Source organism: Astyanax mexicanus, chromosome 6 (assembly GCF_023375975.1).
Source record: "Astyanax mexicanus isolate ESR-SI-001 chromosome 6, AstMex3_surface, whole genome shotgun sequence".
Classification (NCBI taxonomy): domain Eukaryota; kingdom Metazoa; phylum Chordata; class Actinopteri; order Characiformes; family Acestrorhamphidae; genus Astyanax; species Astyanax mexicanus.
This window is the reverse complement of record NC_064413.1, coordinates 6499940-6514728: the sequence shown is the minus strand read 5'-3', so window position 1 is coordinate 6514728 and position 14789 is coordinate 6499940. Positions and strand designations below refer to the sequence as shown.

The 14789-nt window shown below is 39.9% G+C and overlaps 2 protein-coding genes across 3 annotated transcripts in view; both read left to right on the top strand.

The window, feature by feature from the left end:
* The window catches only part of lpcat3 (lysophosphatidylcholine acyltransferase 3), a 36310-nt gene extending 25634 nt beyond the window's left edge, over nucleotides 1–10676 (top strand). The window contains exons 9-13 of one of the 2 annotated variants that reach the window (XM_049480287.1): nucleotides 892–1058; nucleotides 2018–2165; nucleotides 3319–3474; nucleotides 4828–4955; nucleotides 6863–10676. In XM_049480287.1, the coding sequence (XP_049336244.1) occupies nucleotides 892–1058; nucleotides 2018–2165; nucleotides 3319–3474; nucleotides 4828–4947 (591 nt within the window). In that variant the 3' untranslated portion in view covers nucleotides 4948–4955; nucleotides 6863–10676. Of the gene's footprint in view, nucleotides 1–891; nucleotides 1059–2017; nucleotides 2166–3318; nucleotides 3475–4827; nucleotides 4956–6859 lie in introns of both variants that reach the window. The other variant, XM_049480286.1, reaches the window with a different exon arrangement.
* Nucleotides 10677–12881: 2205 nt separating this feature from the next.
* clstn3 (calsyntenin 3) overlaps nucleotides 12882–14789 on the top strand; it is a 63831-nt gene continuing 61923 nt past the window's right edge. The window contains exon 1 of the mRNA XM_022674303.2: nucleotides 12882–13170. Within this exon, the coding sequence (XP_022530024.2) occupies nucleotides 13138–13170 (33 nt within the window). The 5' untranslated portion in view covers nucleotides 12882–13137. The remainder of the gene's footprint in view (nucleotides 13171–14789) is intronic.

Here is a 14789-nt window from a genome sequence, read left to right as displayed (position 1 = left end):
ACTAGAATGTGCTCAGTGTCTTCATGCTATTGACATAGCTGCCATTTAGCTATTTTTCATGTTTTTGCTAATTCTATGCTAAAAACACATTCCTGTTACTTTTAGTCCTGTTACTCATAACATAAAGAGTAACAGGAGTAAGTTCCAGTAACAGGAGACAGTAGAGTCTCCTGGTTTATTGATATATTAATGTGAATTTTAGTTACTGTAAACCACTTTTTAAAAATTCTGTTTAGTTCATTATTTATCTATTTGTTTAATAAATTGCATGATGATAAATTTGGTCAATTTTAGGTTTGAGTCTTTTAAATGGCTTTGCATCTTATATCTTATGTGCATGCATTTTCTTGTCATAAACATTATTTGAACATGCAGTCAACCATTTCTTTCAAATAAACACTATTGGGAGGAAATCAAAGGAATTAGTGGACTTGCTTTTAAACATGCTTTTTAAATGTCACATGAGTTTAAGTAACAGGACTGAGAAAAATATAACCATTTTTGGCTTAGAAACTTAAAAAAAATAAGCAAAGCTGCCTGAGATTGAGCAAAACATGTTTTGAATAACTAATTATATGTGTTTTTAGATTCAGAGTTAAAAAAAGAACCCATTCATTAGATTGACACCATTATGTTACCACGGTGATCTGTGTGGGATTTAGCCTCTGAACCGGCCCACCACTATTCCCCCAGTCCCATTTCCACACTCTGGCTTGCCAGGTATAGAACCCAATATTGCAGGGAATACGACTCTGTCCAGTGTTTGGACATTTTACTGCTGTATTTGTTTACCACACTCGTTCTCATTTAATCACTTATCACTATCACTTTTTAGCGATTGTGTTGACTGTGTTAACGGCTATATTTTGTTGGTTCTATTTTGCGGTGCAGGAGGGGGTGTGTATTCTCTCCGGGCTGGGCTATAACGGCCGCAGCGAGACGGGAGAGCTGCAGTGGGACGCCTGCGCCAACATGAGGGTGTGGATGTTTGAAACCACGCCGCTCTTCACGGGCACCATCAACTCCTTTAACATCAACACTAACGCTTGGGTGGCCAGGTACGAGTCTGCTGTCTGTAGTAGTGGTGGGCGTTATGGCTCACAATATTTCAGGGTGTTTTTGCAATAACAATATGCTTAATACTAAAATATTGATTTTAAAAATATGCTACTGCAAAAAAAATTCAGGTCAGGATTAAAAAAAAATTACTTTTTTGATTATTTAAAATTCTATTTATGTCAGAATTACATTTCAGAAGTTTATTATTGGGGCGCCGAGTGGTCCTGTGGTCTAAAGCACTGCCACTATGAGAGGCAGCTTTGCCATCAAGCTGCCGGCACTCAGAGGGAGCAAAATTGGCCCTGCTCCCTCCGGGTGGGTAGATGGCGCTCTCTCCCCACATCACTCCTAGGGTGATGTTTGCAGCACAGGGCGTCTGTGAGCTGATGTCCCGGAACCGAGTCACCGCACTCTCCTCCGAGTGCGCTGTGATGCTGCTTGGCAATGCTGCATTAGCAGCAGCTTGAAAAGAAGCGGTGGCTGACTTCACATGTATCGGAGGAAGCATGTGTTAGTCTTCACCCTCCTGGTGTGTTGGGGCATCACTAGAGTGGGAGTCTTAGTGAGTGGGTTGGGTAATTTTTCTGTAAAGCATCTGTGCACTCAATATTTTTAATTAGTGTTATTGTCACTTTGAATAAACTCCCAGATATTTTGTTGCAGTAGTATATTCTTGAAATTAATCTAATATGTAATTTTTTTTTAAATATCGCCAATAATTTAGTTATCGCCACAATACTCTTGACTATTGTCATTTTATTTTATCATTTTGTCTGCCTCTTGTTAGAAGATGATGTAATCGTCTTTCTAAAGTATCTCTCTGTGTGTGTGTGTGTGTGTGTGTGTGTGTCTCTCTCTCTCTCTCTCTCTCTGTGTTTCTCTCTCTCTCTCTCTCTCTCTCTCTCTCTGTGTTTCTCTCTCTCTGTCTCTCTCTGTTTCTCTCTCTCTCTCTCTGCAGGCACATCTTTAAGAGGCTGAAGTTTCTGGGGAATAAGATGGCGTCGCAGACGGCCACGCTGTTCTTCCTGGCGATCTGGCACGGTCTGCACTCGGGCTACATCCTCTGCTTTTCTATGGAGTTCATCATCGTTAACGTAGAGAAGCAGGTGAAGTATAAAACTCAGCGCTTCTGCAGAAACTTACAGCTGCCACTCACATCAGATAAAGAGCTCCATCAGATCTGCTGCAGCTTTTCTCAGATACGGCCTGTTTTCTCTTATTGCTGTAGATGAAATCATGCTCATCAGCATGAAAAACACTCTGCATGAGTAAACACAGGGAATTATACACTCTGTAGCTTTGATATACAAAAGTTTGAGCACCCCTAGTAAAATTACACATGTTTATGAAGTGATGCATTCTGTACAGGAAACAATTTTTAAATATGTGCATTTTCTACATCTTTAGACATCAGTTCCTGTATATAAATAGATGCAGATTTAATGTGCAGTACTGTGTTCAGAATGCAGCTTGCACTTGCGGTGCGCTCTGATGTGCATGGTCACATGTTTACTGAATTTTAAGCAGAACAAAAGTAGGTATGAGACGGTGACAACAGTAATAAAAATGCGAAAATAAATAAGTAAATAAACGAAGGACCTCAGTCCACAAAAAATAACTAATTAAATAACTCTTATATAAATAACTCTTAATAATAAATAATTAATTAAGAGGAAAACACTATTTAGCACATGTATATATACGTATATATTCGTATGTAAATTATGTATTTATGTACATTTACCTACATTAAAAGTTTTTAAAACGATTTTACCCTTAACAAAAAAACAAAAATCACTGTAAACATTTGTTTGTTTTCTGTAGATGCTATGTATCAGTAATTAAATGGTTTAAGATGCTTTAAATGGTCTAAAGTTTTAAGTTTACAGTAGGGATGGGCGATATGGCCCTAAAATAATATCACAATATTTTTGTTATTTTCACGTTAACTATCCTCTTGGATACAAAAAAGTAGGACCCTGATGTGATAATAAGGGGTGGGTGATATGGCATATATATCTCAGGGTCTAATATACTAGTTCACGATATTCAAAAATGTTGGCAATATTATTGCGTAAGATACAATATGGCACATCCCTTGTCTAGGTTATGTTACAGTTACAGTTTGTGCTGAAACAAATGACAACATAAAATGACAATATTACCACACCCCAGTGCACATTTGTTGAACAATTTGTTTGAAGATTGCATTAATAATCTCTGTTTAACCTAAATAAATGATTTCTTTTTATGCCTCAGGCCCAGACAATTGTAAAAGACAGTCCTTTGCTGACTTCGATCGCAAACGGTCCCCTATATCCCCTGGTTTACCTGGTCCAGCAGTTCATCCACTGGCTCTTTATGGGCTATCCACTAGTGCCCTTCTGCCTGTTCACTTACGACAAGTGGCTAAAGGTGGGTGGTTGTGTTGACAGCACCAGGGATTTTCACTACCCTGTTAGATTTAAATGGACTTAATGTTTAGTTTCTTTGATACAATTACCGTATTTTCACATTAAAAGGTGCACTTAAAATCCTTTAATTTTCCCAGAAATTGTCAATGGGCCTTATAATCCAGTGCACATTATGTATGAATTTTACCAGTCAGGTTGCGAGAAGCAGTAAAGCCACTCCACTGAAGTGCAGCGTTATACAGGAGTTCCAGTTTAGTTCTCCAGTACAGGGACTGGAGCAGTATTAGCATTTGCAACAGCCGCTAACCGTGCTAAGCGCTAGCTCTTTCTTTTTGTGTGTTTACCGTTAAAGCAAGCAACATGGGACAAACTGCTAGCTAATATCACCCTGGCTTACCGGAACACTCAGGGTTCCTCAGTGTAACGATGTCGGTTTGGCATTTTCTAGCGCTAATCGTAGATTACATTTAGTGCTCGTTTTACAGTTCTGTTTACTTAGCTTAGCTTTGCATAACCACAGTAACCACAGTATTCAATACTAGTCTAAATCTATACAGATGCCGAATTGTTTAATTTCATGGTGACCAAGACATTCCGCCATTTTTTTTTAATCCATGTTTGCATAGAAATATCATATTGTTCCAGATATTCCATGCACTGTGTTGCCCCAAAAATCCCATATTAGCTAACATTTGTTTTTATTTTTCCTATGCAAAAACGTTTCCTGATATTTATAAAAAAAGAAAAATTACCCAAAAATTGCAGATTCTATATAGATATATAAACAGTGTGAATTGACCTGCATAATCTGTGTTGTATGTTTGCCCAGAAACCCCCTAATAACCAAGATTTCCTGTACTGGTCCAGATACCCCAGTGTTTCATATTAGTGTAATTCTATACTGGCCCAAAAATGTTCAAGTCCATGCTGACCAAGACTTTTCACTTCCTCTGTAGGGCCAGAAACCACTTGTTAGCCAATAACAATACACATTGGTGTAGATATTCCATGCTTAGTGTTTGCCCAAAAATCAAGTTTCATTTTGTTCCTATTCCATGTTGGGTTGTAGCTTTTAGATTCCATATTGGCCATTCAACCTCTTATTAGCCAATAAATTCCATACTGACTCAAAAATATCAGATTCTGTACTCACCTAGACATTTCACATTGACCCATATATTCCCTGACCTATATTAGCTAAGAAATTCCTTTTTTGGCCCATAAATCCCAAACTGTGTCAAATATTTGTAGGACTGAGAGTAAAATTCACTGCTGGGTATAGCTCTGTGCTTCTCGTCATTCTGAACATCAGTTTTTTATGCCTTTTTTAAAATGCATTTTCTCTTTTTTCCAGGTTTATTTATCTGTGTATTTCTGTGGTCACGTCTTTTTCTTCGCTCTCATCCTCCTCCTACCATACCTCCGGAAAGCGCTGGTGCCGAGGAAAGCAAAACTTGACAAAAAGGAGGACTAGAACAGTGAGTAAGTACCTGTGTGCCGAGCTTGGTTTCTTTTTTTTCTGCATTGCTTCTCTTTCTTGTCTTTGCATCAATATTCCAAGAGTGTGCAGAGTTTAGTTTCTTGTTTTACAGCAGTGCTGATCAGAGTTTTGGTCTGTGTATGTTGCGTGTTTTTTCAATGGTTCAGTTTACTCTGATGCTGATTTTGTGCTGTAGGTGGAATTAATTAGTTATTAAGGTATTTTAATTCTTAGTATCTAAGAAATCCCTTTTGCCCCTTTACATTTTAGAACACATATTGACACACACATTCCCATTAAAGAAATTCTACATTGGTCCTATTCCAGGTTGAGTGAAACATTTCAAATTCTAGGGGCTCTGATTGGTCCAGAGGATTAAGGTGCACTGCCACTATGATTTTTGTACCTCTTGTTTGAATCCTGAATTCTGAATGTCAATCAGCACAGGCATCTGTTAGCTGATGTATCAGAGCTGTGCCGCTGTACTTTCCTCCGAGTGCGCTTTGATACCCAGGGGTGCTGCATCAGTTTCAGGTTGAAAAGAGGCAGAATCTGACTTGTATCAGTGAAAGAATGCTCTAGACTTCTCTAGAAAATCCAGGCCGACTCTACCCAAGCCCTTGCACGCTCTGTCTGAGCTCGATCCGGCCCACCCCATAAACTGTGATTTATGAGCCAGAGCCTTATTTAAACCACACATTGTTTTAGGAAGTACAATTTAAAACTGAGCTTTTTAACTACAATGAACGAAATATAATCAGAATAATATTAATGACCAGTGAAGCACACAAGAAGCATACACCTGCAATTAAAAAACATAAAAATAAACACAGCATTCTGTGCATTCCCTGTGAAAAAGCGTGATTTATATTCACTTGCGATGCCTGTCCAAGGTGCCTGTACTTCCCAATTTCTGCCCCCAAAGGTTTATATTGTCTTGCATGGCTGCCACATCCACACCCCACATATATAGAAAAATGATGAGGGTCTCAGCATTGTGAATGACCAATGTGCGGAGCTTTTAATTGTGGAGGCTATAAATTAATGCGGATGAGTGGAGGAGCTGGTGTGTGTGCATTGTGCAGCTTTTTTATGATCACAGTGTGACTCGTTACTTTGCTATATTGTAACTATCACACCATAACTTTATATAAAATAAAAGATAGCATAAGAAAACATAGGCTTGGGCGCTAAGGTCCAGCGGTCTAATAAGCTGCCCTCTGAGCGGGAGGTCACAGGTTCGAACCCCTGCTCAGCTGCCGGCGCTCAGAGGGAGCACAATTGGCCTTGCTCCCTCCGGGTGGGTAGGTGGCACTCTCCCCCATCACACTTAAAGGTGGTGCCGGGTGATGGGGACGCACAAAGGGGTAGGACAATTGGATAGCCAAATTGGGAGAAAATGGGGAAACAATCAGAAATAAAATTATATATATAAAAAAAAAGAAAACATAGGCCTATGTCACAAACCAGTTTTTTTTAAATAAAATCCCGAGAGAATTTGAGGAAAGAGGTGGAAAATCTTGGCTTGTCCTGGCCCGAGTTATTGTTAGGAGTGGGTGGGGTAATTGGCCTTCCAATTTGGAAAGAAAAAGGGATAACATTTGAAAAAAATAAATATTCTTAAAACAATTTAAATCAAATTAATTTTTGGCATAGGAATTCCACATTGGTCCAGATACAATATTTCACATTCCTAACTAACCCTAAAAATTCCAAATTGGTCTAGATGTTCCATGTTCTGTGTTTGCCCAGAAACCCCTTAATAATCAAGATTTCCTGCACTGGCCCAGAAACCATGCTGATCACACTTCAGTCTGTGTGGGCTGCTCGATTCAATGCTGTCTTTCTTTCTGCTGCTTTTTCTGTGCTGTTTGTGGGATTAATTGGAGTTATTTTCATTCTTCAGCAGCCGTACAGTTGTCGTTGTCGTCACTCTGCGTCATGCGTTCGGCTGGACTGGAGTCAAGGCACTGCGCTGTTCCTCCACGCTCTGAAACAGCCACCACCTGTCTCTCTCTCTCTGTTTCTCTCTCTGTATCTCTCTCTGTCTCTCTCTCTCTCTCTCTCTCTCTCTCTCTCTCTCTCTCTCTCTTTGTGTCTGTTGCAGGTCTCTCTCTCTCTCACTCCAGCTCTCCTGACGCTGACTAATGGGAACTGTGACTTTTACAGACCTGAACTGATTTGGAATATATTTTAATGCCTTTAATAATATATATTATAAATATATACACATACGAATCTGTACAAATGTCTGTTTTGGGTTGTTTTTGTTTTTATCATTGTTTTTTTCTGTGACTAGGTGTTGTTTTGGGGGCGGATATAATGGCGTAATAATACTACAGTATCATAATGAGTTGATTTAATTTAATTTTTGTTTTATTTTTTTTTTCTCAACAATTGAGGCATTTGATTTTTATTATCAGTGTCACCTGAGAGGTATGTGAAGGCTGAGAGTCGTTGTGGATGATAAATTGCACTCTAGCGCTGATTCCAGACGTTTGGACGTTCCTCTGTAAACTGAACAATCAGAGAGCTGCTGCCCGGGAACGGTTCTGAAACGACGCAGCGCACACGCTTTGAGGAGGCCGTGTACAACATGCCGTCTGATGCCGTTGGCTCAAGACTCAAGAGACTGCTGCTTTGAAATTGAGCTTTCTGTGCTCCGCCCACAAACTCATTCCTTCATAGCAACTGTTGCTAGGCTGGACAAGCTTTACGGGACCGATGTTTGAGTTTTGGAGATAATTGAGATTTTAACCAACTGTCAGTTCAGATAACTGATAATACCAGCTGAGACCAATTCATATGTATATTTTTTGGTTTTCATTTTGTGGTCCAGTAGTTAATTTAAATGGTGCTTTTCGGTCTGATTTTATCAGTTGTCATTGGTCACATTTACTCATCAGCTTGAATAAACAGGCAAAGCTCAATTATGAATACAAATAATTATTATAATAATAATTATAATTAGGGCTGGCAACCTGCGTTTACATATGCAGTTAATCTGGAAACTTTAACATACTACATTTTGTAATGCAAGCTTGGAGACGCATTAGCAGTTTTATTTAGTGATAAAACGCAGTAGCGCTTACTGTTGAGTTCGGAAGGTAGATTACCTTTTATTAATGCTAAAGTTTATGCTCTCTCTCTCTCTCTCTCTCTCTCTCTATCACACTGTCACATTCTTGTGCTCATGCACACACTTTCACACAACTCACGGCATGTTTTCTTATTTCAAGCTGTTGAGTGTGGAATATGGAGCTACACTAGCGTTTATTTTCTCCATTAGAACTGAGTAACTCATCAAAACATAACAGTATTACAGTTTAAAATGCATCAAAACTAGCCTGAGATATTATAATACTGCCCCCTTCCCAAAAATACAGATAAATTCCAACAATGTAATGTACTATAATCATGATTTTATCCATGATTTAGTCACAAAATATTATTGTGTTAATACAATTACTTTTTAAGGAATTTGCATCAATAATACAAATCAACGTGTTCCTAATACTGATTATTTTATTCACATTTAAATACCAATTTTTTCAAAAGCTTAGTCTTTAGAACGAGTGTGATTAATTGTGATTAATTGACTCCAGTAATCATAATACATGCTTGTGAGGAGCGTCCTTTTCTTCAAGATACTATAATACTTTGTTATTACACTTTATGCAGTATAATAATATTAGTATTAAACAATATTTAAATGAATCAACAGACAGTTTAATATGGGTGCATACTAAATTAAGAGGCTCATATTGAACAATAAAAACAGCAGATAGTATTTATTACACTTCAACTGTCTTCATGAAGAGTTTTTGTTTTTTTTAGTGGTTGAGGCAAACACATTCGGACTGGGCTTGGTGTGAAAGAGTGATTCATTGTAGAGAAATAGTTGTGGTGAAGACAAAGGGGTCCGCATGCCACCACACAAATATAGACATAAAATAGACATTAAATATTTACTGTCCAATAGCGCCAGTGAAACTACCACCACAGTGTGTCTTATGGCTTATATATATTGTTAATGATGGTAAAATAATGGCAAATTTGTAAAGTAGATTTAGTCAGGTCTATTTTTACCAAACATCCAGCTGCATATGTCTCTTCACCATGAATAGGGGATATAGAATAAATGTTTTTGTAACTATGCTAAAACAGTGTCCATAACCGTTTTTGGTGTAATAACTTTCTGTGAGGGGTCCAGATATTCTCAATAATTGCTTATTTTCAGCCAACTAATATAGAGTACCATCACACAGTATTAGCCAAGCTATACTGCATATATACTTTATATGTTCTGAATGCACTGTTAGTAGTTTTATTTGTTGTTATTTGCGACCACATCTCTCATATTACACAGCTAGCTAGCTAGCTAGCTAAGTTAGCTTAGCCACCATTGTTGCCTAGAGCGATAGCTAACCTTGTAGGAGTATGGTGTCCTGAGGAATTTAGCTAACAACAAATATTTTGCTTTAAAAAGTGTGACAAACTCTTAATCAGCTAAGCTAAAACCTTAGCAATACTCTTAACAATAGCTTAGCCTACAGTGCTAGCTACTTGAGTATGACATTTTTGAGGAATGTTACCTCATTAATTTCTGTTTACACTGACATTAAAGAGTTATAACAGCTAGGAAGGCAGTATAATAAATTTAGTTAGTCAATAGTGTGTGAGAAATTCTTAAAAAAAAAAAACACTATTTAGGAGCATTTTTTTTTACCCTTGTTAGCTAGTTAACTAGCTAGCTGAGGTAACATCATAGCCTACATTGTGAGTATAGCATTCTAAGGAATTTACAACTTTTTTTAACCTGTTTTTATGAAAAAAACACAAAAAGCACAAAAACATGCAACATTAGCTTGACTGGAGCACAGGGGCTCAATCAGTGGAGAGGAGTTTCCATATTCCACCTTCAACAGAATTAAAGAACAGTTTAAATAGGCTTGTTTTTCTTCAGTAAACCTCAATAATCTATCCTTTTAACACTTGCTATGAAGGAATGCGTTTGTGGATAAATCATGGATAGGATAATTAGTTAGTTTTAAGGTGTCTTTTTATTTCATTTAATGTTTTGGAGAATTTTTTTTTCCAACCTGCAGCCAGTGCTCAGATTTACACAAGACACTGTAATGTAAAACACACATACATTCACATATACATACATACATACAAACAAACACATATACCGTGCAGTGAAACAAGACTCAGATATGCCTTTCATTGTAAATGAATGTTCTTTCTTATGTTTTTTAGAAAGGGTTATGATTTTCTTCTTTGTCATTTTTGTAGCTTTTTTCAATTGGAGACCACAACAAGGAATGTCTATTCTCAAACCTTTTCTCGCACACGCTTTTAAACTGGAACACAAGCAAAAAAGGAAATACTAAGAAGGAAATCTCAGAAAATGAACACACTACTTGCCAAAATGGTTCATTTTTTTTCGTCGGTATGAGACGAGGTCACTCCGGCCTGCAGCACAGGACTCACCGGTTCCCTCGTTCCGCCCTCAGCACTGCCACGGTGTGAAGAAGCAGGGACTCGCTGTAGCACTGGGGAAGATCTGAGTGATATTTATACTGCTTCAAGTTTTCACTGGTGTGAAATAATTGTTGAAAGACTAATTCTGCCTTACTGTTACCAAATGTACAGAAAAAATGATTTTAAATGACACTTCTTTTGTAAAGTTCATTAAAAAAATGCTGGATATGATCAAATTCGGGCTGGACTGGGTTTTTTATTACATTTTCCTCACTACAACACAAAGACAAAACACATTCCCCATCCCTCCAACACTTGTGACACCTAACACATCATCATCACACACGCATACTGTACATACATGCAAAGCCCAATAACCAAATACAAATAAACTAATCAATAAGCAACACCAACAAATACAGCTCTAAAAAAATATGACACTGCTTAAAAAATATGAGTTTCTTTGATTTTACCAAATTGAAAACCTCTGAAATAAAATAAAGAGGAAGATGGATGCTCACAAGCCATCAAACCACCAAGCTGAACTGCTTGAATTTTTGCACCAGAAGTGGAACAAATTTATCCAAAAGCAGTGTGTAAGACTGGTGGAGGACAACTTGCCAAGATGCATGAAAACTGTGATTAAGGACCAGGGCTATTCCATCAAAATATTGATTTCTGATGATAAAACTTTATTGTTGTGAACTAATATGAACTGCATCTTTCTTTGCTATTTCAGCCACTTTTCTTTGTTGTCCCAATTTTTGTTAAGGTGGAGAATTTCGAGTTACACTTAAAAAAAACAAGAGGTAGGGGTACAAAAAAGAAATGGAATTGGGCCAGTGACTGAGAGATGAAAGGATGATAAGAGGAGTCTATTGAGAGATGGAGTCATGTGGAGGAGGATTGTAGAAGGAGAAGGAGGTAAATAAGAAGTCTATGAAGAAATAAAGAGGTGGAGGAAGAGAAAGAGCTCAAGGGAAGCTGGAAGAACCTGAGGTGGAGTTCTTGGGAAGGAAGAGAAGTGTAATGAAAGACGGGGACATGGAGGAGTGTAAGATATGATAAAGGGACAGTAGAAGGAGTTTTTATAGAGATGGAGTGACAGTGGGAAGAGTTTTTAGGGAGATGGAAGGAAAGGAGGATTCTGGAGAGTCGATAAAGAAAGGAAAGATTAAGGATAAGTCTATAAAGAAATGGAGGGACAAAAGGAAGGGTTTAAGGAGAGATGGGGGGATTATAAAGAGAAGCTAAAGGATAGATAGAGGAACAGTTAAAGATGCTATGGGCAGAAGGAGAGAGAAAGGTAGAGTGAAGTAAAGGGCGAGGAGGAGTCTATATGAAAGATGTAGGAATGAAGGAGAAGTGAAAGTGAAGCTGGAGGAAGAGCACAAAGGGAAATGGAAATAAATAAGGAGGAGTTTGTGAGGAAAAGAAATTGAGGAAGAAGAAGAGTGTAAGAAGAGATAGAGGGATGTTAGGAGCAGTCTATGGAGAGATGGAGTTGTAGAAGGAGACAGGAGGAGGAGCACATGGAGATATGTGATGAGATGGTTCAGGAGAGATGGAGAAAGAGAAGGAGCTGTGTAATGAAAGATGGAGAGACAGAGGGAGGATCATATGAAGATATGGAAAGAAGAGATGGAGTGGTAAGAAGGAGACAGGAGAAGGAGCATGTGGAGAGTTGTGATGGGATGTTTCAGGAGAGATGGAGGAAGAGAAGGAGGGATGTAATAAAAGATGGAGAGACAGGAGGAGGAGCCTCTGAATAAATGGAGGTACAGTAGGAGGGTATTATGGAGAGATGGAAGAGTGAAAGGAAAGATGGAGAAGGGACATAAGAAGGAGTTTATGCAAAACATAAATTGAAGAAGAGATGGAGGGATGGAGTGGTCAGAAGGAGACAGGAGGAGGAGGAGCATGTGGAGGGTTGTGATGGGATGCTTCAGGAGAGATGGAGGAAGAAAAGGAGGGATGTAATAAAAGATGGAAAGACAGGAGGAGAAGCCTCTGAAGAAATGGAGGTACACGTAGGAGGGTATTATGGAGAGATGGAGGAGTGAAAGGAAAGATGGAGAAGGGACATAAGAAGGAGTTTATGCAAAACATAAATTGAAGAAGGGATGGAGGGATGGAGTGGTCAGAAGGAGACAGGAGGAGGAGGAGCATGTGGAGAGATGTGATGTTAGATCAGGAGAGATGGAGAGAAGGTAGGAGGAGTTTATGGGGAGATGGAGGGAGGATGAGGAGAAATGAAAGTAAAGATGGAGGGACAGTGAAGATGTCATGGGGAGGAGAAGGAGAGATAAAGGTGGACTGAAGTAAAGTGTGTGTGTGTGTGTGTGTGTGTGTGTGTGAGAGAGAGAGAGAAAGAGAGAGAGACGCAGTGTGGGCGGTTTAAGAATCACATGGAGAGGGAGGGGCAGTAAAACAGGGACAGCGCCTCCACCTCTCTCTCTCTCTCTCTCTCTCTCTCTCTCACTCTCACTCTTTCTCTCCTGGTCCAGCAGCATCCCTCCTGCAGCTCGAATATTCCACAGAACTGACCCAAGGCCCGGTGCTGCAGCTCCTCTCTCTCTCTCCTTCCTCCTCCTCCTCCTCCTCTTCTCCTGTCTGTGTGTGTGTGTGTGAGAGAGAGATAGATAGTGCGCGCGCGTGTGTGAGTGTGTGTGTGTGTGTATTCCGGATGCAGTGAAGATGCTGCAGGCTGTCATCCCCACACATCTCAAGGTAACGTTGGATTTCTTTTCCTTTTCTGACGTTTAGCATCGAGACTAATAGAGATGCAGACGTCTAGCTACACGTACACGGTGGAGGTTCAGGCTACAGAACTGTCCAAAATCGACCAATATCGCGAAATATTGCAATCATGTTCTGGATGTTCCGTTCCACCTTAAATAGTGCAGCAGTTCCATTCTGGCGCTTCCATCCATTTAAGGTGGAACGGACGTTTCCATCCATGTAGCCTCAAATCGTGCCGTAGTGACCGCATTACAGAAAATCGCACCTCTAATCGGGCGCGAGTCATCGTTTTTCCATTGAAAAACGCGCCCGTTTTGAGGCGCGGGCATCATTTTGATATCGTAAAATCCCCCAAAACACGCCCGTTTTGGAGCGCGCGTCGACGCAGGGCGCAGGAGGGCGCAGAAAAATGGCCACATGGGGTGCAGAAAAAACGCCAAGGCATCATATTTACGCCAGGCACCGTGCAGGAGATGATGCTGCGTGTCTACCTGGCCAGAGTAGACCAAAGACAGTCTCCTCAAAGCTGCAGATACTACAGGGTCGTCCTTGCACTGTCCATCCTGGTCTTGGTGGAAAAATAAGGCCAGCAGTTTGGAAGCGAAGGGCCTTGCAAAGGGAGCAAGATTTTTGCTATAGATGTGAGGAGAGCAGGCAGCTGTGATAGCTTCTGGTAGAGGGTGTTGAGATAGATTGGAATAGGTCTAAGTTAGACTGGTTTTAAACTGGTTGACCCATCCCAACCTACAAGCATGACCGGCTTGACCCCTAGTCCAACTGGTCAACCAACTTGACTGTTTTAGAACAGCAAGAGTCTAGGTAGTGACCATCAACAACCATCCCAACCCTGCAGGTGCGTAACAGTGAAAGACCTTATCCTGATGTAATTTTTTTTGTCATCTGACGTCATGGACAACATTTAACCTAAAATTAACATCTATTGATGTTGGTGGCCAGCTGGGAACCCAAACAGTTTTTACTGCAGAAAAATTGCTGAGGCGTCATATTTACGCCAGGCTCCATGCAGGAGGTGCTGCATATCTATCTGGACAGAGGAGACCAAAGACAGTCTCCTTAAAGCTGCAGATACTGCAGGGTCGTCCTTGCACTGTCCATCCTGGTCTTGGTGGAAAAATAAGGCCAGCAGTTTGGAAGCGAAGGGCCTTGCAAAGGGAGCAAGATTTGATGGAGATGTGAGGAGAGCAGGCAGCTGTGATAGCTTCTGGTAGAGGGTGTTGAGATAGATTGGAATAGGTCTAAGTTAGACTGGTTTTAAACTGGTTGACCCATCTTAACCTACAAGCATGACCGGCTTGACCCCTAGTCCAACTGGTCAACCAACTTGACTGTTTTAGAACAGCAAGAGTCTAGGTAGTGACCAACAACAACCATCCCAACCATGCAGGTGCGTAACAGTGTAAGACCTTATCCTGATGTAATTTTTTTGTCATCTGACATCATGACCAACATTTAACCTGAAATTAACATCTATTGATGTTGGTGGCCAGCTGGGAACCCAAACAGTTTTTACTGCAGAAAAATTGCCAAGGCGTCATATTTACGCCAGGCTCCATGCAGGAGGTGCTGCATATCTATCTGGACAGAGG